At 41.6% G+C, this 27,402-nt stretch overlaps 1 protein-coding gene across 14 annotated transcripts in view; it reads right to left on the reverse strand.

Annotated features, from left to right (window-relative positions):
- CHRDL1 (chordin like 1) overlaps positions 1-27,402 on the reverse strand; it is a 153,158-nt gene that overhangs the window by 110,016 nt on the left and 15,740 nt on the right. For 9 of the 14 annotated variants that reach the window (XM_055438715.2, XM_055438713.2, XM_055438712.2 and 6 more), the window contains exons 1-2: positions 26,229-26,354; positions 22,514-22,671 (exon numbers count right to left, since the gene is read on the reverse strand). In XM_055438715.2, coding sequence (XP_055294690.1) covers positions 22,514-22,619 — 106 coding nt within the window. In that variant the 5' untranslated portion in view covers positions 22,620-22,671; positions 26,229-26,354. Of the gene's footprint in view, positions 1-22,513; positions 22,672-26,170; positions 26,459-27,402 lie in introns of those variants that run through there. The other 5 variants (XM_055438708.2, XM_055438711.2, XM_088833758.1 and 2 more) reach the window with 5 other exon arrangements.

The following is a 27,402-nucleotide window of genomic DNA, read 5'->3' on the forward strand; positions in this document are numbered from 1 at the left end:
TTACATATTCTGAAACTAATTGTAGAGTACTGGTATCATGTCCTTAAATGTTTGGGAGAATTTACCAGTTTACTATCCTGGGCATGGTGCTTTCTGTTTTGAAAGAGTATTAATTTCTTTAACAGACATTAGCCTATTCAGATTGTCTATTTTGTTTTGTGTGAGTTTTGGTTGGTTGTATCTTCCCAGATATTGGTAAGGTTTTCCCTAAGTTATCATATTATTGGCACGGAATTGTGTATAATATTTTTATGACAGTTCTGGTGGTCGTGATGGCCTTTTTTTCATTTCTGAAATTAGTAATTTGTGCCTTTTTTTTTTAGTTAATCTGACTAGAGGTTTATCTATTTTATTGATCTTTTCAAAGAACCAGACTTAGGTTTCATTGATTTTTCTCTTTTGTTATCCTGGTATAACTTTCATTGATTTCTGCATTAATTTTTTAAAATTTCTTTTCTTCTGCTTACTTTGGGTTTGATTTGCTCTTCTTTTTCTAGTTTCCTAAGGTGGAAGCTGAGACTATTGATATTAGGTTTTTTTTTCTAATATATTAATTCTATGCTATAAATTTCCCTCTAAGCACTGATTAGAATTTTTATAAATTATATTTTTATTTTCATATAATCCAAAATGTGTTTAAACTTCACTTGAGACTTCTTTGGCCTATGTGCTATTTGGAAGTATATTGTTTAATCTCTAAATATTTTGATATTTTTACAGGTATCTTTCTGCTATTGATTTTTTCGTCTAATTCTACTATGTTCTGAGAGCATATTGATATAATTTATATTCTTATAAGTTTTGTGAAGATGTGTTTTATAACCCATGAATGTGGTCCATCTTGGTGAATGTTCCATTGAGCTGGAAAAGAATGTGTATTCTGCTGTTGTTGGATGAAATACCCTGCAGATGATAATTAGATCCTGTTGACTGATGGTGTGGTTCAGTTCAACTATACCATTATTAACTTTCTGCCTGCTGGATCTGTTGATTACTAATAGAGGGGTTTTAAGCTCTCTAATTAAAATAGTGGACTTATCTGTATCTTCTTGCAGTACTATCCATTTTTGCATCACATATTTTGATGCTCTGTTAGGTATACACATAATTTTCCTTGCTCTGAAGTCTGCTTTGTCTAAAATTAATATAGTTACTCCCACTTTCATCTGACTAGTGTGTTAGCATGTTATATCTTTCTCCATCCCTTTACTTTTTAAAATTTGTTTATTTTTAATTGGAGGATATTTTTTAGCATACTTTTAATCTATATGTATCTTTACATTTAAAGTGTGTAGATAACATATAGTTGGGTCTTGTTTTTTTAATAATCCACTTGGATAGTCTGTCTTTTAATTGGTGTATATAGACCATTCACATTTAAAGTGATTATTGATACAGCTGGATTAATACTGACAATATCTGTAATTATTTTCTATTCATTTTCCTTGATTTTTTTCCTATGTGTGTGTATTCTACTCTTTCTCTGCTTTCTATGACTTTATTTGAGCATTTCCTATTATTCTATTTTCTCTCTTTCTTAGTAAATCAATTATACTCATCTTTTTAATTAGTAGTAGTCATAGAGTTTACAATACACATTTACACAAATCTAAATCCACTTTCAAATAACACTATATTGCTTCACAGGCATTGCAGGTACTTTGTAGTAAAGTACATCCTTTATAAAATCGCTGTCATTCATTTCACTTTTCCATAAACTATAATTATTCAGTACACTGCTGCTATTATTATTTTGAACAAACTTTATTCTGTTAGGTTAAGAATAAGAAAAATAAAAGATTTCTCTTTACCTTCATTTATTCCCCTTTAACACTCTTCCCTTCTTTATATAGATCTGAGTTTCTGATGTTATTTTCATTTTTCTTAAAGAATTTAACATTTCTTGTGAGGCAGGTCAACATGAAAAATTCCTTCAATTTCTGTTTGTCTGAGAAAATATTTCTCATTCACTTTTGAAGCATAGTTTTGCTGGATACAGAATTATGGGTTTATAGATTTTTTCTTTCAACAATTTAAGTGCTTCATTCCACTCTCTTACTGCTTGCATGGTTTCTGAAGAGAAATCATGTGCAATTCTTATCCTCATTCCTCTATATGTAATGTGTTTTCCTCTTTCAAGATGTTCTCTTTGTCTTTGATTTTCTGCAGTTTAAATATGATATGCCTAGGTATAAGTTTTCTCACATGTATCGTGCTTTGTGTTCTCTGGGCTTCTTGGATTTGTGCTTTGGTGTTTGTCATTGCTTTTGGAAAATACTCAGCCATTATTATTTCATTTATTATTTCTTTATCATTTGTTTCATCTCCTTCTGTCATTCCTATTACATACATGTCACACTTTTTGTAATTTTCCCACAGTTCTTGAATATTCTATTGATCACATTTTCAGTTTGGGACATTTCTCTTGGCATACTTTATTTATTTATGGCTGTGCTAGGTCTTTATTGCTGCATGGGCTTTTTTCTAGTTGTGACAAGCAGAGAGCAACTCTTTGTTGCAATACGTGGGCTTCTCATTGCTGGGGCTTCTCTCACTGCAGAGCATGAGCCCTAGGGCATGTGGGCTTCAGTAGCTGTGGCCTATAGGCTCAGTAGCTGCAGTTCCCAGGCTCTAGGACAGAGGCTCAATAGTTGTGACACATGGGCTTGCTCTGCAGCATTTTCCCAGATGCTGGAAAAAAAAAATCTGTGGGATTTCCCCAGATCAGGGATTAAACCTGTGTCTCCTGGATTGGCAGGCAGATTCTTTACCACTGAGCCACCAGGGAAGCCCCTTGCCATATCTTTAGATGACTTATTCTTTCTTCAAACATGTCCAGTGTGCTGATGAGTTCATCAAAAGCATTCTTCATTTTTGCTACAGTGTTTTTGATTTCTCACATTTCCTTTTGATTCTTATTTTTCATCTCTCTTTACATTGCCCACATATGCTTACATTTTGCCTCTTTTTTTCATTAGCGTTCTCAACACATTAATCTTATTTATTTTAAATTCCAAGCCTGATAATTTTAAAATATCTGCCATATCTGAGCCTGGTTCTGATGCTTGATTTGTCTCTTCAGATTGATTTTTTTGTTTGCCTCTTAGCATGCCCAGTAATTTTTTGTTGAAAGCCAGACATCATACACTGAGTAAAAGTAACTGAGGTATAATGGAGCGTTAGTGTGAGGTCTTATGTTAATCTATCTAGGAGTTAGGCTAGTTTTACTATTTTTTGTAGCCATGGTGTCAGAGGCTAAAATCTGCCTAGTGTCTTTGTTTATCCTCCCCACTGTTATCGGGTTCCCCTAGATTCTTCTTCTTAAAGTGTCTAAGGCTTGCAGGTCTTTCAATCTCCTGTTATTATACAGGATATCAATTGATGTGTAGCAAATTGTAGGGGAAGGAGAAACGTTCTATAATCATATAATTAGCTCTCAGTTTTTAGTGATCCATGTCCCTGAGTTGTGACCTTCAAAAGCACTAGTTAACTTTGCTCCTCCCCACCACTGTAGGTGAGACAGGAAAGCTAGTGGAGTTGGGCATATATTCCTTTTTACAGGGTGGTTCCATTCCACTGTAGCCCACCAGGCTCCTCTGTCCATGGAATTCTCCAGCCAAGAATACTGGAGTGGGTTGCCATTTCCTTCTCCAGGGGCTCTTCCTGACTCAGGGATTGAACCCACGTCTCTGGCATTGCAGGCACTCTTTACTGACTGAACCATCAGTGAAGATGTTCCAGGGTAGTTAGACCCTGATAAAACCCAAATTAGTTAGTCTAAGATAAAATCATTTCCCTTGGTTTTTCCAGTGGTCATGTATGGATGTGAGTGTTGGACTATAAAGAAAGCTGAGCACCGAAGAGCTGATGCATTTGAATTGTGGTGTCGGAGAAGACTCTTGAGAGTCCCTTGGACTGCAAGGAGATCCAACCAGTCCATCCTAAAGGAGATCAGTCTTGAGTGTTCATTGGAAGGAATGATGTTGAAGCTGAAACTCCAATACTTTGGCCACCTGATGCGAAGAGCTGACTCATTTGTAAAGACCCTGATGCTGGGAAAGATTGAGGGCAGGAGAAGGGGACGAGAGAGGATGAGATGGTTGGATGGCATCACCGACTCAATGGACGTGAGTTTGAGTAAACTCTGGGAGTTGGTGATGGACAGGGAGGCCTGGCGTGCTGTGGTTCATGGGGTCACAAAAAGTCGGACACGACTGAGTGACTGAACTGAACTGAACTAAGGCCAGGCCTTAGTTAATGAGAATAAAGAACTCTGCTGCTGCTGCTGCTAAGTCACTTCAGTCGTGTCCGACTCTGTGCGACCCCATAGACGGCAGCCCACCAGGATTCCCCGTCCCTGGGATTCTCCAGGCAAGAACACTGGAGTGGGTTGCCATTTCCTTCTCCAATGCATGAAAGTGAAAAGTGAAAGTGAAGTCACTCAGTCGTGTCCAACTTTTCGTGACCCCATGGACTGCAGCCTACCAGACTCCTCCATCCATGGAATTTTCCAGGCAAGAGTACTGGAGTGGGGTGCCATTGCCTTCTCTGCATATGCCTCTAGGTGTGGCCAAAAAATAAACAAAAAATAAATATCCTTGCATATACACTAATGTATGTAATACTAGTTATTTTCTAAATATAAATTCTTAGAGGTAGATTTATTGAGTCAAAGGTAATGAATGCTTTTAAATTCCTGATCTATATTGTCAAGCTGCCTTCCAGAAAATCTGCACTAATTTACTCTCCAATTGCAGTGTGTGAAAATGTCCAATGGATATTTTAATTGCTTAAAACTTTGCAAATTTGGTGAGGGAAAATGGAAACAATATTTTTTTCTTTATCAGTAACTTTTAATTTCTCCTTTTATGATATTACCATTATTATTGCTAATATTATTATATTAAGCTATATTCTGGACTAAATGTAAGTGCTCAAGACCATTTATTGATTAAAAGAACTCAGAAAAATCAAAATTACTTTGTAGGCAAAAGTTGTATATTTTTCACCCAAGTCTCAGGAATACAATTTTATTGGTAAATACACAGGTTAGACCTCTGCTCCACACTGTTATAGAATGAAGTAGGAAATATTTTTAACAATCCCTGCATGTTTAACTGAGGAGACAAATCATGAATTTCCCAAAATAAACATAAATGAGGCACCTTTTGCAAACTTGCACATACTGGTGAGAAGAGAATGACTGTTTCTCTAAAATAAAATCGATAAATTCATAATCTTTAAAATACCTAAGTTATTTGCATTTCATATAAACAACTTACCTAGACATTTCAGAAAAATCTGAGAATACACTTATAAGCAAATCCACGAAGGAGGCTATTTAGGTGGTATTATTCAGTTCAGTTCAGTCGCTCAGTCGTGTCCGACTCTCCGCGACCCCATGAATCACAGCACGCCAGGCCTCCCTATCCATCACCAACTCCCTGAGTTCACTCAAACTCATGTCCACAGAGTCGGTGATACCATCCAGCCATCTCATTCTCGGCCGTCCCCTTCTCCTCCCGCCCCCAACCTTTCCCAGCATCAGAGTCTTTTCCAGTGAGTCAACTCGTCACATGAGGTGGCCAAAGTATTGCAGTTTCAGCTTTAGCATCAGTCCTTCCAATGAACACCCAGGATCGATCTCCCTTAGAATGGACTGGTTGGATCTCCTTGCGGTACAAGGGACTCTCAAGAGTCTTCTCCAACACAACAGTTCAAAAGCATCCATTCTTCGGCGATCAGCTTTCTTCACAGTCCAACTCTCACATCCATACATGACCACGGGAAAAACCATAGCCTTGACTAGACGGACCTTTGTTGGCAAAGTAATGTCTCTGCTTTTTAATATATTATCAAGGTTGGTCATAACTTTCCTTCCAAGGAGTAAGCGTCTTTTAATTTCATGGCTGCAATCAGCATCTGCAGTGATTTTGGAGCCCCAAAAAATAAAGTCTGACACTGTTTCCACTGTTTTTCCATCTATTTCCCATGAAGTGATGGGACCAGATGCCATGATCTTTGTTTTCTGAATGTTGAGCTTCAAGCCAACCATTTTACTCTCCTCTTTCACTTTCATCAAGAGGCTTTTGAGTTCCTCTTCACTTTCTGCCATAAGGGTAGTGTCATCTGCATATCTGAGATTATTGATATTTCTCCCAGCAATCTTGATTCCAGCTTGTGCTTCTTCCAGCCCAGCGTTCCTCATGATGTACTCTGCATATAAGTTAAATAAGCAAGGTGACAATATACAGCCTTGACGCACTCCTTTTCCTATTTGGAACCAGTAGGTTATTCCATGTACAGTTCTGACTGTTGCTTCGTGACCTGCATACAGGTTTCTCAAGAGGCAGGTCAGGTGGTCTGGTATTCCCATCTCGTTCAGAATGTTCCACAGTTTATTGTGATCCACACAGTCAAAGGCTTTGGCATAGTCAATGAAGCAGAAATAGATGTTTTTCTGGAACTCTCTTGCTTTCTCCATGATCCAGCAGATGTTGGCAATTTGATCTCTGGTGCCTCTGCCTTTTCTAAAACCTGCTTGAACATCTGGAAGTTCACGGTTCACATACTGCTGAAGCCTGGCTTGGAGAATTTTGAGCATGACTTTACTAGCGTGTGAGATGAGTGCAATTGTGCGGTAGTTTGAGCATTCTTTGGCACTGCCTTTCTTTGGGATTGGAATGAAGACTGACCTTTTCCAGTCCTGAGGCCACTGCTGAGTTTTCCAAATTTGCTGGCATATTGAGTGCAGCACTTTTACAGCATCATCTTTCAAGATTTGAAATAGCTCAACTGGAATTCCATCACCACCACTAGCTTTGTTCGTAGTGATGCTTTCTAAGGCCCACTTGACCTCACATTCCAAGATGTCTGGCTCTAGGTCAGTGATCATGTTATCGTGACTATCTTGCTCGTGAAGATCTTTTTTGTACAGTTATTCTGTGTATTCTTGCCACCTCTTCTTAATATCTTCTGCTTCTGTTAGGTCCCTACCATTTCTGTCCTTTATCGAGCCCATCTTTGCATGAAATGTTCCCTTGGAATCTCTAATTTTCTTGAAGAGATCTCTTGTTTTTCCTATTCTGTTGTTTTCCTCTATTTCTTTGCATTGATCACTGAGGAAGGCTTTCTTATCTCTCCTTGCTATTCTTTGGAACTCTGCATTCAGATGCTTATATCTTTCCTTTTCTCCTTTGCTTTTCGCTTCTCTTCTTTTCACAGCTATTTGTAAGGACTTCTCAGACAGCCATTTTGCTTTTGCATTTCTTTTCCATGGGGATGGTCTTGGTCCCTAACTCCTGTACAATGTCACGAACCTCCATCCACAGTTCATCAGGCACTCTATCAGATCTAGTCCCTTAAATCTATTCCTCACTTCCACTGTATAATCATAAGGGATTTGATTTAGGTCATACCTGAATGGTCTAGTGGTTTTCCCTACTTTCTTCAATTTAAGTCTGAATTTGGCAATAAGGAGTTCATGATCTGAGCCACAGTCAGCTCCTGGTCTTGTTTTTGCTAACTGTATACAGCTTCTCCATCTTTGGCTGCAAAGAATATAATCAATCTGATTTTGGTGTTGACCATCTGGTGATGTCCATGTGTAGGGTCTTCTCTTGTGTTGTTGGAAGAGGGTGTTTGCTATGACCAGTGTGTTCTCTTGACAAAACTCTATTAGCCTTTGCCCTGCTTCTTTCCGTGCTCCAAGGCCAAATTTGCCTGTTACTCCAGGTGTTTCTTGACTTCCTACTTTTGCATTCCAGTCCCCTATAATGAAAAGGACATCTTTTTTGGGTGTTAGTTCTAAAAGGTCTTGTAGGTCTTCATAGAAACGTTCAACTTCGGCTTCTTCAGCGTTACTGGTTGGGGCATAGGCCTGGATTACTGTAATATTGAATGGTTTGCCTTGGAAACGAACAGAAATCATTCTGTCGTTTTTAAGATTGCATCCAAGTACTGCATTTCCGACTCTTTTGTTGACCATGATGGCTACTCCATTTCTTCTAAGGGATTCCTGCCCACAGTAGTAGATATAATGGCCATCTGAGTTAAATTCACCCATTCCAGTCCATTTTAGTTCACTGATTCCTAGAATGTCTACGTTCACTCTCGCCATCTCCTGTTTGACCACTTCCAATTTGCCTTGATTCATGGACCTAACATTCCAGGTTCCTATGCAATACTGCTCTTTACAGCACCAGACCTTGCTTCTATCATCGGTGGTATTATTAGGCTGGCATAAATTGCCTTACTTGTATGGTTCTTTAATTGCTAATACTTGGATGGAGGTAAGCTGGAAATTACTTTGTTGATTTAAATTCACATTGCAAAGTAAGATGGAACCTGTGTATTACGTATTTGATTCTGGATTATTTTGCCAGAAATAATCAGCTCACTCAGAGGCTGACATGAGATCTACCTACTTAAAATATGAAACTGGATGACTTTCATTATTAGCAATGTGATCTGCATGGTTGGGTGATTTATTCCTTTCTTGATGATAAAGAGATGGGATAATAAAAGATAAGGACCCACCCCTGAAAGACTAAGTAAGCACCAAAATGAAGCAAGCTATCAAAATGTGGGTTTCATGTGCATTTACATATTTTTAAAACTCATTTCCAAATTGTTAAGATTCTAACTTACAGGCAAGTCAATTTGCAAAGGAACAGTATACACTGATGCCACAAGGAGGGTATTCTTTATCTACAGCTGTTAAGCAAGTTGCTATGACCTCTCTAAAATATCTTTAAGATAGATTTCTTCACAGAAACTCTTAAATTGATCCTTTCATTATATCTGAGCTCACCACTATTCATGACAACCACAGATGATCCAAATAACTTGTTTCAGCCAATAGATTCTGTTTGCCCCAAATTCAGCCTGTAGACAGAGTATTGTTAGACAATGTATGAAACTGATTGATCTGAATTTTCCTGCTCCAAATTTGGCTCAAGGCTAAGGAGGTAGAAGATAAAGGTAAAAAGAGGCCAAGAAACCAGCTCCTGAAGAACACTGAGCCAGATGAGCATGATGATAACAGTAATAAGAAAAATAACAACAAAATTTGTTGAACATGTCTTATAAGCTAAGGGTTTTACATCCATGAATTCAGTAAATTCTTACCACAACCCTACATGCTAGATCCCATTATTAGCCCCATTTTAGAGATGAGGAATCTGAGGCATAGGGAGGTTTGGTAACTTGCCCAAGTTGACATGAGTAGTCAAGGTATGGAGCTGGGATTCAAATCCAAGAAGGCTGACCTCAGAACCAAGGACTGAAACCACTGTAGCATTTTGCCTGTCCTGCTACATAAGTGTAAAGTGCATGTCACCCACTTTTAGAACTTAAAAAATAAAGGGCTTCCACACATTCTTGCCTAACTTTTTCTCAAACCATCCTTCCCACCCAACCTGGAAACACAGCTTTGCTCACCTTTTAAAGAATCAGGTGTTGTCTGTAGTGAAGACAAGTCATACTCAAATGACTATAGGAAATGATACAACTGGAAGACTTCATTTTGCATTTTTTGGTATTTATCTCAAGGACAAATTATAAAGTATGAAATAGTGCCTATGCTTCCAAGAGCTATGAAATAGAGTTGAGAAGATAAGAGTAACCCAGCTAAAAGTTCTTTTTCATTCTCTTTATACCCATCAGCATTTTTCTCATAATACATGGCATTTATCTCACGTTACAATACTAGGTCAAGGTCTAAGTTGCTTCAGTCGTGTCCAACTCTGTGCGACCCCGTGGACTATATCCTGCCAGGCAAGTCAATTTCCAAAGGAACAGTATACACGTATACACTGTCCATGGGATTATCCAGGCAAGAATACTGGAGTGGGTTGCCATGCTCTCCTCCAGGGGATCTTCCTGACCCAGGGATTGAACTTACATCTCTTATGTCTCCTGCATTGGCAGGCGGGTTCTTTATCACTAGCGCCATACTAGTGTCTTACAAACTATGCATCTTGAGGATGAAAACATCTTACTCAAAAACTAACTATGAATCAAAACCCAGCCATAAATGCAATCATAGTGGTCTTCATCAAGTACTCTGGTCCTATTACCTCAGCAATATGGGATTTGGCTAATTATGCTCCAAAGAGAAATCCACAAATTCCTGGAAGGAGCAAATTCAGGAACTGAAGGCAGAGACAAGGAGCTCAACAGTAATATCATTGGTGATATAAAACAACACTTCTGCAATTTACTGACACTGATTTCAACTACATAGCAAAAGTAAACACTATAATCTTTTTTTAAAACTATAATCTTTAAGACATGTTTTACCACGGTTGTCCAAGATTGGGCGCTTAGCCGAATTACAGCTGATTTCTCCATGAGTACATGGAACAATGCTCAATTTTCAGAAACTATGATAAAGTCCATTTCAGCACATTCTTATAAGTCTGAACTTTAAAAAACTTTCATGAGTTACACAGCAACATTGACCACACCTCAAGTTCCAGTATATCATCTTGGACAAGAAGCACAAGTGAGTTGATTTTATTGAAACAGTGATACCTCACCAACTTGAAGGAGATATAGGCAAGCAAAGTAAACTTATCACTTGCCAGTACCTGAGTAATACCATCTGGAGACTTCAAGCGCTCAGTCTCTCAGTCATGTCTAACTCTTTGTGACTCCATGGACTGTAGCCTGCCGAGTTCCTTTGTCCATGGGATTTCCCAGGCAAGAATACTGGAGTGGGTTGCCATATTCCATCTCCAAGGGATCTTCCCAACCCAGGGATTGAACCCTTGTCTCCTGTGGCTCCTGCACTGGCAGATTCTTTACCACTGAGCCACCTGGGAAGTCCAGAGACTTCATGACTTACCATTGACTCATGGTATCTGTTGAGCAGAACTTGGTCCCAAGTGAATTTCAACAAACATTTGAGATGGACCTTCAACCTGTATCATCATAGCTACTTTTCAAATGGGCTCATGTGGCCCTAATTAAAAGTGGTAATCCCTGCTACTTTAAGGGCCCCTGTTAACAGAAATGATGACAAAACGTAAACAACAAAGATGCGCTTCTATGCCATCAATGTTTTTCCCAACCATTACTGTCTAGCACCCAGCACCAGGTCAAAAGTTCAATAACTTCATCACCAGTCTAAAGGCAAGAAAACATTCCCATGAACAGTTTTCGATAAGAGCTGTCTGTAGACACATCATCATGTTAAGTACTACAATAATATTTATTTTATTATAACACATACAGTCAGTGGAAAGGGAGAGATGAATCTTTGCTGTTCATTATGAGAGGACAAATCAAGCAAACAAATTCCTTTTTGAGTATTTTTTTAAAGGCTACTATAATAGTGAAGGAAAAAATTAAAAGCATAAGTACTTCTCTTCTGACATTTATCTAACTTGAAGCAGAACAAAGAGCATGATGTAGCAGTCACTACAGAAAAAAAAAATGTCCTATTTCTCTGGAAATTGGGTTTCTAGAACTGAAGTCTCATTTAGAATTCCTCAGGGTTTTAAGATTTCATTTTCAGGCTATTGAAGCCAGTGAAAAAGGAAAGCCAAGAAAAACCCAAGTCCTTCACTTTTGAGTATATAGCTTATTTCTCTTTATCTGGTAGTTAATTATCTTATTCCTACTTGTTGGATCATTTGTCCAAAATTAATTCAACTTAATATATATTGAGTGGCCTATGCACAGCCTGGGCTTCCCATTACCTGCCTTTTCTACTAGTTTTTCTACTAGCAGGTGGGCAAACTCAATAAGAAAAGGTCCATATTTCGAAGAGGTTTGAGAGTTGAGCAAGGTGACCTCAATGGCTAAGTTGAGAAATGAAGATTTTCCATGAAATTTCAATTCATTGTGCCCTTCTATCTCCCATTAACATGGATAACTGAGACTTGATGGCATTCTCATTAGTCTTTACTATAAGGCCTTTACTTTTACAGAAAGGCTGCTCAACTGGTGAAACCTGATCTGAATAAATTTTCTGGCTAAAATAATCTCTTACTTGTCATCTGGCATAGGACTTTGGGCAAAAAATCAAAGCTCTTGTCTGATAAAAACAAATTGTTCTTTCTATCAGCACCTCAGCTGCACAAGTCTCTGCTAAAGGAGGTTTACTTACTATTTGGTCAAGAATTTAAGTTGTGCTCTTGAACTTTTCACAACAGAATCAACTTTGTGTGCCCTACAACTGGTATCTAACATATCCAGTTTTCACTTCAGACAACATAGGCTAAATCTCCACTACAGGTGCACTTTAGAGAATCTATGATGAATCAGTGCTTCATTTTTTAAATTTTCTAATAGGAGGATAATTGCTTTACAATGCTGTGTTGATTTCTACCATTCGCCAATGTGAATCAGTCATAAAAATACATACGTCCCCTCCTCTTGAGCCTCCCTCCCACCCCTCTAAGTTGTCACAGAGCACTGGGTTGAGCTCCCCATGTTATAGAGCAACTTCCAACTGGCTAGCTTAATTTATTTAAAAAGCAGAGACATTACTTTGCCAACAAAGGTCCGTCTAGTCAAGGCTATGGTTGTTCCCGTGGTCATGTATGGATGTGAGAGTTGGACTGTGAAGAAAGCTGATCGCCGAAGAATTGATGCTTTTGAACTGTGCTGTTGGAGAAGACTCTTGAGAGTCCCTTGGACTGCAAGGAGATCCAACCAGTCCATTCTAAAGGAGATCAATCCTGGGTGTTCATTGGAAGGACTGATGCTAAAGCTGAAACTCCAATACTTTGGCCACCTCATGCGACGAGTTGATTCATTGGAAAAGACTCTGATGCTGGGAGGGATTGGGGGCGGGAGGAGACAGGGACGACAGAGAATGAGATGGCTGGATGGCATCACCGACTCTGTGGACATGAGTTTGAGTGAACTCCGGGAGTTGGTGATGGACAGGGAGGCCTGGCGTGCTGTGATTCATGGGGTCGCGGAGAGTCGGACACGACTGAGCGACTGAACTGAACTGAAAGTATATATTTCAACAGTATTTTATCAATGCATTCCACCCTCTCCTTCCCCTGCTGTGTCCACAAGTATGTTCTGTAAGTCTGTGTCTCTATTCCTGCAAATAGGTTAATCAGTACTATTTTGTAGATTCCATATATATGCATTAATATATGATATTTCTTTTTCTCTTTCTGACTTACTTCACTCTGTGTAACAGGCTCTAGGTTCATCCACCTCACTAGAACTGACTCAAGCTTGCTCCTTTTTATGTCTGAGTAATATTCCATTGTATATATGTACCATAGCTTCTTTATCCATTCATCTGTCAATGTACATCTAGGTTGATTCCATGTCCTGGCAATTGTAAATAGTACTGCAATGAACATTGGGGTACATGTGTCTTTTTGAATTATGGCTCATGCAGCTCAATATCAGAAAAACAAACAACCCAATCAAAAAATGGGCAGAAGACCTAAACACATACTTCTCCAAAGAAGACACCCAGATAGCCAATAAACACATGAAAAAATGCTTAACACTGCTCATTATTAGAGAAAAGCAAATCGAAACTACAGTGATGTATCACCTCACTCCAATCAGAATGGCCATCATAAAAAAAAATCTATAAACTAAAAATGCTGCAGAGGATGTGGAGGAAAGGGAGCCCTCCCATACTGTTAGTGGTAACGTAAACTGGCACAGCCACTATGGAGAACAGTATAGAGATTCTTTTTAAAATACTAGGAATAAACTACCATATGACCCAGTAATCCCACTACTGGGCACATACCCTGCCTAAGTGCTTCATTTTTATAAAATAATATATATGCGTTGTCATTGTCATTTAGCTGCTAAGTCATGTCCAACTCTTTTGTGACCCCCATGGACTGACTGTAGCCCGCCAGGCTCCTCTATCCATGGGATTTCCCAGGCAAGAATACTGGAGTGGGTTGCTATTTCTTTTGCCAGGGGATCTTCCCAACCCAGGGATCGAACCTGGGTCTCTGGCACTGCAGGCAGATTCTTTACCATCTGAGCCACCATGGAAGCGCGCGCGCGTGTGTGTGTGTGTGTAGTTGCATAGAAAAAAAGACTCTAAGTCTATATACCAATTAACCATGATTAACATAAATGTTGAGATTACAAATGACTTTTGTTTCTCTAATACTTTTATTTTCTTCTGAATGTTGAAAAATGACATCTATTTTTAAATAGAAAAAATCACGTTGATGTAAACTTTGCTTAGGGCATCTGATAATTGACAATGCAGTCTACTAGACATATTAAACAACCATATGTATAACATTTGCATGTTCTAGCGTTCAATTAGCTTATATCATTCAAAGTTAAACTATCTGGACTACATTAACTTAGCACTTATAACAAACTTATATTGAGATATAATTTAATGTTTGCCTTATTCCTTTACAGAGGGTTAATAGAGAAATGCCAAATATGATTCTTCTTTCTTCTATGAAACCAAGGTTATAGTTGGTGTCTTTGTACCACCCAAAATGTACTTTATGCAAACATCCCATCGTTAATACCATTTGACTAAGTGGGAGATAGATGAAATTGTACTTTTCTCTTGTCAACCAATGGAAAGCTTCTCTTTTTATCTTTTCAGGAAGCATACACTAACTTAGAAATGTGAATACTGTAATGTACCAACATTTGTGCAAGGTTAAGTCACTCAACTATATCTGACTCTCTGAGACCCCATTATAGCCCACCAGGCCCCTCTGTCCATGGAATTTCCCAGGCAAGAACACTGGAGTGGGTTGCCATTTCCTTCTCCAGAGGATCTTCCTGACCCAGGGATGGAACCCACATCTCTTGCATCTCCTGCATTGACAGGTGGATTCTTTACCACTGAGCCACCTGGGAAGCCCCATGATACCAAATCAGGTGTTAAAAATATCTACCCTTTCTACTTTGGTCAGATGGCCTCTATTTTTTATTTCAGCTTTTAAAAAGTTATCTTGCAACTATTCTTTCCTATATGCTGTGATGTGCTGGGCTTAGTCGCTCAGTGGTGTCCGACTCTTTGTGACCCCATGGACTGTACAGCCTGCCAGGTGCCTTTGTCCATGGGGATTCTCCAGGCAAGAATACTACTGGAGTAGGTTCCCATGCCCTCCTCCAGGGGATCTTCCCAATCCAGGGATTGAACCCAGGTCTCACACACTACAGGTGGATTCTTTACCATCTGAGTCACCAGGGAAGCCCAAGAATACTAGAGTGGGTAGACTATCACTTCTTTAGGAGATCTTGCCGACCCAGGAATCGAATCAGGGTCTCCTGCATTGCAGGTGGATTCCTTACCAGTTCATCTACCAGGGAATCCCATTCTTTCAATATATAACCTATATTTAATCTTTATAGAAGTAACAGGCTATAAATCTTAAATGAGTAAAACACTTTTTGCAAAGACCTTGTGACAATGATAAAGTCCAGGTGTGCTCCAAATATCTAAAGACAGAGCCTTGGTTTCCCCGATGGCTCAGACAGTAATGAATGTGCCTGCAATTCAGGAGACAGGTTCAATCCCTGGGTCAGGAAGATCCCCTGGAGGAGGAAATGGCAACCCACTCCAGTATTCTTGCCTGGAGAATCCCATGGACAGAAGAGCCTGGCAGACTACAGTTCATGGGGTCGCAAAGAGTTGGACATGACTGAGTGACTAACACTTTCACTTTCATTTTTCCGGTTTCCTTTGCCCTCCCCCCTGCACAACCCCTTATTCTCCCATCCTTTAGTTTGCTGTCCAGAAGGCAAGAATTCCTCTCAGATAGTAGAGAATCTTTAGTTCAGAGAGAGTGTAAATGACTCAACCAGCACCACACAGCGAGCAACAGAACTGACCAGAAGTCAGGTCTCCTGACTTAGAGCACAGTTCACTCTCCATTAGACTATGAGAGCATTCCAATCCTACTCATAAGTCAGGGAAATCTAAGAACCATAGACATAAAGGCACATATTTTTAACCTTCCTCACAAATTTCCTTTGGCTTAGCTTATTTAGGTTCCAGAATAACTTTAGTCCTAGACTCTATCTTTTAACTCCCAAATAGTATACTGCCTGTCTTTGGAATTCTGTTTACAAAATTCTTTATTCATTTACTCAGATCATCTCACATGTTAAGTGGCTGCCGTGTGCAAAGCTGTGCATGCCATGCTAAGTCATTTCAGTTGTGTCCGACTCTTTGTGACCCCATGGACTATAGCCCATCAGGATCCTCTGTCCATGGGATTCGCCAGGGAAGAATACAGGAGTAGGTTGCTATTTCCTTCTCCACATGTGCAAAGCACTGGGCTTCTATTCAAGAGAAGGCACTGACTTCCTCAAAGAACTGCTAGACACAAACTGGTGTTTTGAACAGAACAGCTAATCTGGAGACCTGGGTTTTCATTCTGGTGCTGCCCTGGATTTGCTGTCTGGCTTTGTACAAAGTCACTTGACCTCACTCACTTTCAAGTTTCTCATCTGAACATTAAGGTGATAATATCATTTGGCCTGTAAGAGAGTTACTCTAATCACTGTGTGTGCATGTGTTAATCACTCAGTCGTGTCTGACTCTGCAACCCCATGGACTGTAGCCTGCCAGGCTCCCCTGTCCATGGCATTCTCCAAGCAAGAATACTGGAGTGGGTTGACATTCCTTTCTCCAGGCGATCCTCCTGACCCAAGGATCAAACCTGGGTCTCCTGAACTAGAGGCAAATTCTTTACTGTCTGAGCCACCAGGGAAGCTGCTGCTGCTGCTGCTGCTTAGTCACTTCAGTCGTGTCCAACTCTGTGCGACCCCATAGACGGCAGCCCACCGGGCTCCCCCATCCCTGGGATTCTCCAGGCAAGAACACTGGAGTGGGTTGCCATTTCCTTCTCCAATGCATGAAAGTGAAAAGTGAAAGTGAAGCCGCTCAGTCAAGTCCAACTCTTAGTGACCCCATGGACTGCAGCCTACCAGGCTCCTCCGCCGCCCATGGGATTTTCCAGGCAAGAGTACTGGAGTGGGTTGCCATTGCCTTCTCCCACCAGGGAAGCTACCACTCATTAAAAACTGTGTGCCAGCCACTGTCACACAGCCCTGTGTGTGCACAATATCATCGAGTCTTTAGATGACCATGTTTACGATCAATACACTATTTTTCCCCCACTGTACTGATAAGAGCACTAAAGCTGGAGAGATTAAGCAACATTCCCAAAGTAAGTAAGAAAGTCATGGATCTGGGGTTTGGATCAAAGTAGACTCCAGAGTTTCCATAGCCAACACCACTGGTCCCTACCAACATAAAAAATAATAAAGAATATACCTTGAAATGCACTAAGCTAATTTTAAAGCATTCTCATTTACTCTACTTCTACCTATCTGAACTTCTAAGATGTGAATAGGTCTATTCTTCTGCTCATTTCTTTGTCTTGTCAAATAATCACCTCGAATGTCCAAGTGATAACCTGGAGGTGGAGGACTCAAGCCCTTCTGGTTGACTTTCACAATAAAGAGGCTCTGGGTAGGCTCCATAAGACCATGCTTCCTGTGTCTCAAAATTTCACTATCTTCTTCCTTCTCTTCAAGTTTTTGGACTCATCCTTCCTGGGAAGTTCAGAGGCCCGTTTTCAGCCAAATACAAATGTTAGAAGCTTGTCTCCAAAGGAGAAAAATGAGTGAACATCTAGTCCCTTGGAAGATCCAGCTAACCCACCTTATAAAGCAGGCACAAAAGCCATGAAATACACCAACCATTTCTCTCCCAAGGTCTTTTGCCAGCCTTGGCACAGGCTGGTTCATTTGAAATATATAATTAAATATTCTTAACAACTCAATTCTTCCACCTCACTTTGATCAATAGTTCATTACCTAAGTCAGATCTGCCAAAAGAGGCAAACTCTTCAGCTCATTTTGTCCGATATTTGCATGAATACTATGCACTGAATGTTACGCTTCTTTGAACTTCAAAAGAACTTCCTGGCCTCTTTTGACTACAACTTTAACAATTGAGCATAATGGAGTTACAGAAAGACATTTTCCCAGCTAAAGACTCAAACCTCGCTGCTTTTGGACAGTAACAAACTTTTATATAAGCCATAAATGGCTCATTCATCCACTGTGATGGCACTGTCCATATTTCCTGGGTTCCTGAGCTGATTTTCCCTCCTGTGAGAGCAAGGTAACTCTGGCTAATTAGCTACTAGCAAGTGGCAGCACCCACTTCTAATTTTCCTTGTGCAAATAGCTTTCTGCTATGAAAGCATTTCCTCCAGACCTTTTCAGATTCTACACCAGTTGAGTGAGTGTCTTTGACCATAACAGCATCGCCCCTCATTCCATCCTGATGCCTAAAATGGGAGAGCAAACAGGCATCTGCCTTGACCAACATGCTTATACTCAAACCAGCCCATGAATGAGAAAAAAACCTTGGCTTCCTTGGGTAAAACAGTATCAAGCAGCAAAGAGTGACATGAAACTTTATGATCCTTAAACATTTCTTGAAGTTTTTCTGTTATTTTTTCCCCTCATTTTCCTTCTTCCATTCCCATACCTACTCTTCTCTAGAACTCAACAGCAAAATATGGGAATCCTGATTTCCTTTTACTTCAAAAGACTTTTTCCTGTTATCAAAGTAATATTTGCCAATTGTGAAATCTTTGGAATAAATAGAAGTATAAAAGTGAACAAAAATAAGTCATGAAACTACTACCCAGAGATAAAAAATTAGCTCCCTCTTGCACACCATGTGTGTGCATGCATGCTCAATCATGCCTGACTCTTTGCGACCCCATCGACTGTAGTCTGCCATGCTGGCTCCTCTTTCCAGGCAAGAATACTGGAGTGGTGTTGCATGCCCTTCTCCAGGGGATATTCCCGACCCAGGGATTGAACCTTTGTCTCCTTCATTGGCAGGTGGATTCTTTACCATTGAGCCACCTGGGAAGCCCCACTGCACACCAAGCATGAATATAAATTTCAGATAGAGGAGAGAACTATTGGTAAAACCCCAAATTGTGGAAGCAGTAGAAAAAAATATAAGAATATGGCGTAGGAAAGATCTTCCTAGGAATAAGAAGAAATCCACAAGCCATAAAGGAAATGAACGACAGATCTGACTACACAAAAATTTAAAACTTCCATATGGGAAAATATGGCTTATACAAAGTTTGAATGATATGGCAGACTGGGAAAATAATATGTGAAATACAAAAGGTTAATAACAACATTTGAAATAACAAAATGTTAATAAACAAGCTTTTGCAAATCAATAAGACAAGCAATCCAACTGAAAAATAGCCAATTCACTGGAGAAATACAATTGAATTAAAAATAATTGAAAATATACTCCAGTAATAGGAAAATCTCACAGCACAACTGAAACATGATTTCCTCTAGTAAACTGGCCCTTGAATACAACAATTAATAATACTTTTAGTGAAGGAATTAGAAATGGACATGCATACATATATGGTGGAAGTATAAACTGATACAACTCTTTTTGGAAGGACAATTTGACAGTTTTTGCCAAGGTTAAAACTGAAGATACACTTTGACCTGACAACTACTCACAAATACTTGCTTAAGTGCTTTCAGGCGTTCATTAATGCCTTCAGTTCAGTTCAGTTCAGTCGCTCAGTTGTGTCCGACTCTTTGCGACCCCATGAATCACAGCACGCCAGGCCTCCCTGTCCATCACCAACTCCTGGAGTTCACTCAAACTCATGTCCATCGAGTCGGTGATGCCATCCAGCCACCTCACTCTCTGTCGTCCCCTTCTCCTCCCGCCCCCAATCTTTCCCAGGATCAGAGTCTTTTCCAGTGAGTCAACTCTTCACATGAGGTGGCCAAAGTATTGGACTTTCAGCTTTAGCATCAGTCCTTCCAATGAACACCCAGGACTGATCTCCTTTAGAATGAACTGGTTGGATTTCCTTGCAGTCCAAGGGACTCTCAAGAAGCTCAACATTCAGAAAACAAAGATCATGGCATCTGGTCCCATCACTTCATGGGAAATAGATGGGGAAACAGTGGAAACAGTGTCATCAATGCCTTACTTATAGTAATAAAAACCGGAAACAATCTAAATATCTATAAATAGGGACTATCTAAACAAACCATGGCACACTCATATAACTGGGTACTATGTAGGCATTAGAATGAATATGGTACTGTTACACTGCAATGTTCTGACATGGAAGGATGTCCTAGACACACTGCTGAATAAAGCAAGTTATAAGGAAAAAATATATATATATAATATCCAATTTTTATAAAAGAAAAAATCCCTATAGATATGTATGTTTTGATAACACAGAGAACATAGCATGGAAGAAACAGAAAACTATTATTAATAGAATAATAGAAAACTATTATGAATAGTAACAGTCATCCCTGAGGTGTGGGAATGGGTGTTGAGAGAAACAGGTTCTTTATGAAGTTCAGATACTTTCACATCATTTTGTACAGTGAGTAGTATTCATTTCATAATTTAAGAAATTTCAAAATAAGCTAATATAAACATTTTCCAGGGCTATCATTTTCAATAAGGTGTGTTTGGTAGCATGAGAGTACATTACAAGGATCATTTATGCAACCATTTCCTACTACTTCTAATGTCTTGTAGAGCTGCAATACAAATCTCTATGCATGCAGCGTGTGTATGTGTGTGTGTGTGTATGTGTGTCAAGGCAACATACTTAAGGCATAGACTTTTAGAATTTCCTTTTAGTGGAGATAACTTTGCACATATCTTCGAGACAGTTAACTTGGGTCAGGCCACAAAGAATGATGCTGAGGGCTCATTTAGGGAATGACCATGACCTAAGCCTCATTATCTGACTATAAGCTGGAAACACTAGCCCAGAACTGGTCCCTTAGGCCATCTGTTACATAATCATTTTGACACCAATTGAATATCCAAAGGGCTTGGGACAGACTCACAGGCAGTAGGAAATGTTAGACAGTGATAGTTTGGGGTCTGTCAATCATCTTTTAATCACATTTTTTCTTTGGTTTGTCAATTAAGCTCTAATTGTCTATTTCTATGGACAATATTACTCAATTCTTCATTAATATGGAAGGTTTCCCAGAGAAGATGGTGTCCTAAGAGTTGCAAGCTTCCCCACGCTGCCACAAGGCCATAAGGGAAGTTTCTCCCTAAGAAACAAGAGTTTTAAGTCCAGATGCTTGTGAGCTTAGCTGAGAATGGACTGGACAACTTTTCTCTCACATCCACTTAAATCAAGGCGAACTTCTGGAAGACGAATGTTCTGAGGTGGATTTCGTATTCAAGCAGGAGAAAAAGGTCAGTTGAGGACTAAAGAGAAGAGGCTGGTTTAAGCTCTCTTGCTCCTACTGTGTCCTGCTCAAACTTCCTTTTTTGTGTCTCGATCATATGAGAGATTACCATGGATCACTCATGTTTAAAAGCCTAATCAAAAGCCCCATTTCTCCCAGGAAGGAGACTCACTTTACTATGAAAACCATAGTGAAACAGAAAGACAGGTAACAGTGGAACAGATTCGGCACTGTTCTCCCTAACAGAGAGCCTCATACCTGATATATTTAACTTAAGCTGATAAAGGAGATACATGTTGAAGTGATGGGCTTCAGATGCTGTTTCAGCTCCTACCAGGCATATTTACACAGTTCCTTCTCATGAATAAGTTCAGTGGAGCAGAGAATGACCTGTCTTGGACCAGTTCCACTTTGTGCTTATTTTGATGCAGCCAAAAAGGGGAACTAGAGAGAGGGTTTTTCCTTCAAATGCAGAGCCAGGGTCCACCTTGGAGGTGGCTGCAAATGGCCCAAAGAAGGCGAGGCTCACAGTGGGTGAAGGCAGGCAGACAGCTCCTAACAAGAGCAGAGATGTCAATGGTTACTCATAAATCTCCCAAATGTGGCCGCAAGGAGGGTTAATTACCCCCCTTTTCCTGCCACTTGGCTTTCTCCAATGTGTCAGCCCATGACATGGATCGCTGACTTTCTAGAAATATTCCCTGGCTTTGCGGGGACGTTCCGTTCAACAAATGGCATCCAATTTGCTCACGGTCCCTGGAATCTCAATTTCCTCAAAGGACTTTTCATCTCAATCCAGTTCGTGTGAAGGTTTTTCCCTTCTTCATTTTTCGGCAGAAGGGAATAGGCAGAGCCTGCTTTACTTTTTTCTTTCTTTTTCTTTTCTGTGTTATTCTTTCTCATAAAGTGAAAACCTTTGCAGAAGAGTCTGAAATTTGGGAAAAAATCCAGCTCATCTGTCAGATATTTCTAGAATTACGTAAAATGGAATGAGATTTGTACAGTTTAGAACAGGAAACGGAAAATAAGCTAATGTGTCATGTGTTCTATGAGATGAAAACTATATGATAATCAGAAAAACAGCCCCAAACTCATTGACCTGATTCAAAGCTTTCCTTCTTTTATCAACTCACGCATAAACCAGTAACATTCACTTTCTTAGATTTGTAGCAGGGCCACATTTGGGCTAACTCTCAATCTCTTCAGATTATAAGCACATTCTCAAAGAAATGACAGGAAAGTAACTTGTTTTTTTAAAACTCAAGACACTTACGTTTTACTTGCTCTGTTCTGCTTCCTTCTAGGAAAAAAAAGAACAGCAACAAGGAAAAGATGTATCTCATGCCTCCCATGCTGCCCATCTTCCACTTTTTTCTCATTCCAGCCAGTGCAAAAGGCAACTTGAAACTTTCAGGGCCCAGTGTACTCAAGCTGTTGGGAAGAAAGCAGACAAAAAGACTTAGAACAGATCTACTGGGACTGATGGAGACCTCTTATCTCAGGCTTCTAACCTACTGGGGGGGGGGGGTGAGAAGGGCTGGGGGAATTTACATAAGTGTAATAAGCACTGTTTTCCTGCAAAGAAAGAGAACTTGCTTCTCCTGCCTTGCAAAGACTGTGGGGGGAAATTTAAGTGTACAAACATACATTCCTATCCAACGCTAAGGCTAAATCCTCACAGGCAAGTCACAGGAAAGAAAAAATAAATTTTGAAATCCTCATTTCTAAGGGAATTAAAGTTGATTTCTCAAGAGATTTTCTTTGGGAGAAAAGGGAAACTGGGGTTTGCAAAACGGCCATTTTGGCAAACAAGATAAAAATAATAGGCAGTGACCCAAACAATTTCTGAAATGAAAGTCAACTGATCTTAGCTTCAAGACTACCATTATTTTTAATCCTTCAGGGATGAGGCAAGCGTTGATCAGTGTTTTGCCTCTGTCTCTTATGAGATACAGGATGCTCGGGGATGAACCAGAGATCTATAAGGATTTTCAGTTTGGCTACTTATGTTGGAAAAGACAGATGTGATTAGCAAATGGATGTGATGTAAGCACCTGAATGGTTCAGACATATTCCTCTCACATGAAGTCCCCTGTGAAATGGAAATTTTAAATGAACCATTTAAGGAATATTGGGCAAACCTAAGTAGGTAATATGCTCACATTGCATCACCATGCAAAAGACCACCCCCAAAGCATCTACCATTCCAGTCTCAGGAGTGGAAAGCTTTTTGAAGCTTAGAACACAGAAGGTTTGATATAGATTATATCCAGCCACAGGTCATTTCTATCAACTTTAGAGCTGGCAAAACTCTTCCAATGGAGGATTTGAAAATATTTAAATAATTCAAGAAACACCATATTTCAGTCTGGGATTAACATTGGATGGGAAGTGAGTTCAACAATCTTTTCAGCGGATCCAACCTAAATATTGAGTATAGAGAGCTGGATGGAATACAAGATGATCATTCTGGAGAACTGAATTGTCTTTGGGCCACGATGTGAATGCCACCACTCTTACTTTAAATATTATGAAATTGGCCAGATAATTTAAAATCCATGGTTTCAAATTAAGAGTATGTAACCAAAGCAGAACTGGTCATAGATAATTATTTATGCTATCAGCCAGGATTTGCAGCACTGGTTTGCCCCTCTACCTCCTTCCTGCTCCTTAAACGATGACTACATTTTTCTGGGACATGTTCATAGCCTTTAAAAGACCTGGGTTCTGATGAAAAGATCCCTTCTGGGAGCTTCTGGCCCTCCTTCAATCACTCAGAATGTCCAGTTCTGTCCTCTGAGAGTTACCAGGTTCCCTCGAAGCAAATCATTTCCATGAACAGCTTTAACACAGCGACTCACCCCAGTGAGGTTCTTCCCGAGCCTTCTTTAATAAACTTATCCCCTAAGCCTCCAAAGGAGAAAGATTTTTTTTTAAACCACCGAAATCCAATTTATCATAATCACATATGGCTCTCAGGGGGGATTTTTGAAGCCATGGTTTTCGGGTCTCCCCATGCAAGAACCAACTGGATTGTTTTTCTTGTACAATGGTTGGGTGATTTGGTGAACAGTAGCATTGCCTCATAACTCAAGCTGGCAAGAAAACGGCTCTTAGGTTTTTTGTTTTTTTTTATTTTCTTGGGTCTCAACTAATGGTATGAGCAAAGAGAAAAGTTGGTGACTAGAGAGCAATTAATCTCTTCTGGCGTTCCTGTCATCTGTGTGGCCTCCCTGGCTGGGATGAAGAGCATCAGAAAATGAATCTCTTCATAAATAATCACTTTTGATTTACAAGATCCTGAAGTTCTGCCTTTATGTTCTGTAAGGAGCTATAAACCTAGAAGAGTCCCCCCCCTAGGTCTCTCTTCAATTTCTCTTTATCCCTTTAACTTTTTCTTTTGGGGGGAGGAGAACGGTTCAAGACATTTGTTGGGGCTGCAGCAATAAACACGAGTGAGCATTGCTCAGCAAACATGCCGACTCTTACACTTGCAAAGAGCCAAACTGTCCTTAATTTTTCAAATTATACTTTGACCCAGTTAACTGGAGTTATTTCGGCATTAACTCTCTGTCTGCTTCACACAGGCCATTGTGCCATTGAACTTGTACTGGCTCTTTTACAGGTTACTTAAAAATGTAGCCATTGACATATTTGGGGGAAAGCCAGGCCCCAACAAGAAAACAACAAAGAAAACAAAAATTCTGAGACCAACGCTGCAGAGCGGGGGAGGGGGAGTGGGCTTTACAGGAGTCTAAGAAACATGTCAGAACCTAAAGAAATGTACCCATTAAGGTGCCTTCGTGAAACAAGCATTCACTAAGTTCATTTGCAACGAGCGAGGGGACCAAGGGCTCCTTGCCTGGCTGTGACTGCAAGGGATCTGGGCGGCCAAGTGTCAGGGCTCTGTCCGTTCTCAGAAGAGGTCTCCTGGGTAGAATAGAATCAGAGACATTCCCAAAGGAAAGCTAAGGGATGGTCAGGTCAGCCAGCTCTTCATGCCCCACAGTGTTCCTTTAATCCTTCCTAGAGGCTTCACCACCCTTGTAATCTTACATTCACTATTATCTGTGGGACAGCCCCCAGGGTAACAATTCTCATTTGGACAAACAGTAAGAAGTCACTGGAGTCTAAGGCCAGAGTCCATCAGCTAAAATCCTCTCCCCAGTCTACCACCCAACAAGAAAAGCTCCGTTCACTGGCGGTGGGCTGGCCCTCAAAAATGGCAGCTTCAGGCCAGGGTGTCTCTGGTCTGAGTTGAGATGCCTCTATCGCTGCTATGACAGACAAACAATGCGTGGAGTTTGGTTTGCAAAACACCGTGCTATCTATCATTTCCTTTTGATTCCCCACAACAACTCCACCTTCAAAATGGGCATCCTGGAGCCCAGAGAACTCAACTGCCCATTCTCATAAAGTTAGTGGCAGGGCCGGCAGTAACTGGAAGGCAGGCTTTCCAGGCCCTGAGTTCTGGCAATACCGCGTTGCATCTTGAGCTTAGCGGCTCCAACTCTGACCCCAGTGGTCTGGGCCAGAAAATGAGGCAGATGCCCACAAGGAGGACAGAGGAGCCTCCATCCCCTTCTGCTCTGTTTCGTTAACTAGAGTACGTCGGAACCACCTACTGGTCCAGGGCACTTCGGCAAGCAAGCAAAAAAGGCTCGGGACACACGGGATCACTAAGGGGACCGCAGAACCTGTTAGATGGCTACCCAGGGGGCCTCCCCGCAGCTCCAGAGCCTGGAACTACGCAGGCCAAGCGGGAGTGGCGAGTTCAAATCCGGGGGGGGAGCCGACTCCCCCCACCGACCTACCTTGGTCCAGTGCCCTGGGCCCCACCTCCAGCCGGGCCGCGGGCAGCTGGAGCAGGGAGCGGGCTGGGGTGGCAGGTTCGGGGAAGTTTGGGGTGCCCTGGGGGAAGACGGCCCACCTGTGCAAAGACTGGAAAGGAAGAGAGGGCAAGCGGGCGCCGGGCACCACTCACTGACCTGGCCACCGGCCTCCGGCGTGGTGCGCGCGTGCAGGCGCTCCGGACTCCCCGGCGCGCTCCTCCGCGGTCCGGGGCTCGCAGGTTGTGGCGAGAGCGAGAGTGCGTGCTAGGGGGGCGGGGGCACTCGAAAGTGGGAGGGAGGAGACGCCTCACCGCCCTCACACCACGAGGGCGCGGCGGTTCGCTCGGCGCCCGGGGGCAGAGCCAGGGCGCGGGCGCGGCGGCCCGGGGCCACCTGCCCGCCCGCCGCCCGCTCCCCACTTGGCCCGCGAGGCCGGCGGCTCGGCGCGGGCGGGAAGCCCGCGACCACGCAGCCGCTGCAAGCCCGCACCCCCTCGCCTCCCCGACCCCGCCGCTTCCTCCCCTAGCCCGCGACCCGAAAGTTAAGAAATCAGGAGAAAGTGTGAGGCACAGCCTGCGACCTGCCCGTCGCGCAGCGCCCCCGCGGCGCCCCCCCACCCCCGGCTGGGCGAGCGTTGGGGTCTTAAAGGGACCGCACAGCTCCTCCGGCCCCTCCTCCCGCTCCGCGCTGGAGGCGCCCAGGAGCTCCCCGCCGCTTGCTCACGGCCTGACGACCCCCGCTACGCTCCCACTTGCCTGCTGGAAGCCCTCAGCCCCCTCTCTTCCGGCCCCACGGCCGCTCTGCGTGCACCTGGTCTGGTCCCGAGCCGGCGCGCGGGGCGCGGGATGTATTGGCCTCGAAAATGATGCCCTGTAGCAGGCTGCGGATCATTTCCGGGTGTATCCCAAATCCACATCGCTGCTAGTAGAGTGACAAAACGTTGGTGCCCCTCAAGGCAGAATGGCGATGAGTGTGTGTCTATGCAGGGACAGGGAACGACTTAGAATCTGCTTTCGTCCACCAAGAGAGTTCCTAAGCCCCAGGGAAAGGGTCTCCAGTAACTGTTAGGTGTCCTAAAGAAAACTTGGGAAAATAGCATTGAAACATGTATATTATCATATGTGAAACGAATCACCAGTCCAGGTTCGACGCATGATACAGGATGCTCGGGGCTGGTGCACGGGGATGACCCAGAGGGAGGCTAAGGGGAGGAGGGAGGTGGGAGGGGGGTTAAAGAAGGGGAACACATGTACACCCAGGGCTGCTTCATGTCAATGTATGGCAAAACCAACCAATATAATATTGTAAAGTAATTAGCCTCCAATAAAAA

This window comes from Moschus berezovskii, chromosome X (genome assembly GCF_049115385.1).
Source record: "Moschus berezovskii isolate FMDL1 chromosome X, NW_MosBer_1.0, whole genome shotgun sequence".
NCBI lineage: Eukaryota > Metazoa > Chordata > Mammalia > Artiodactyla > Moschidae > Moschus > Moschus berezovskii.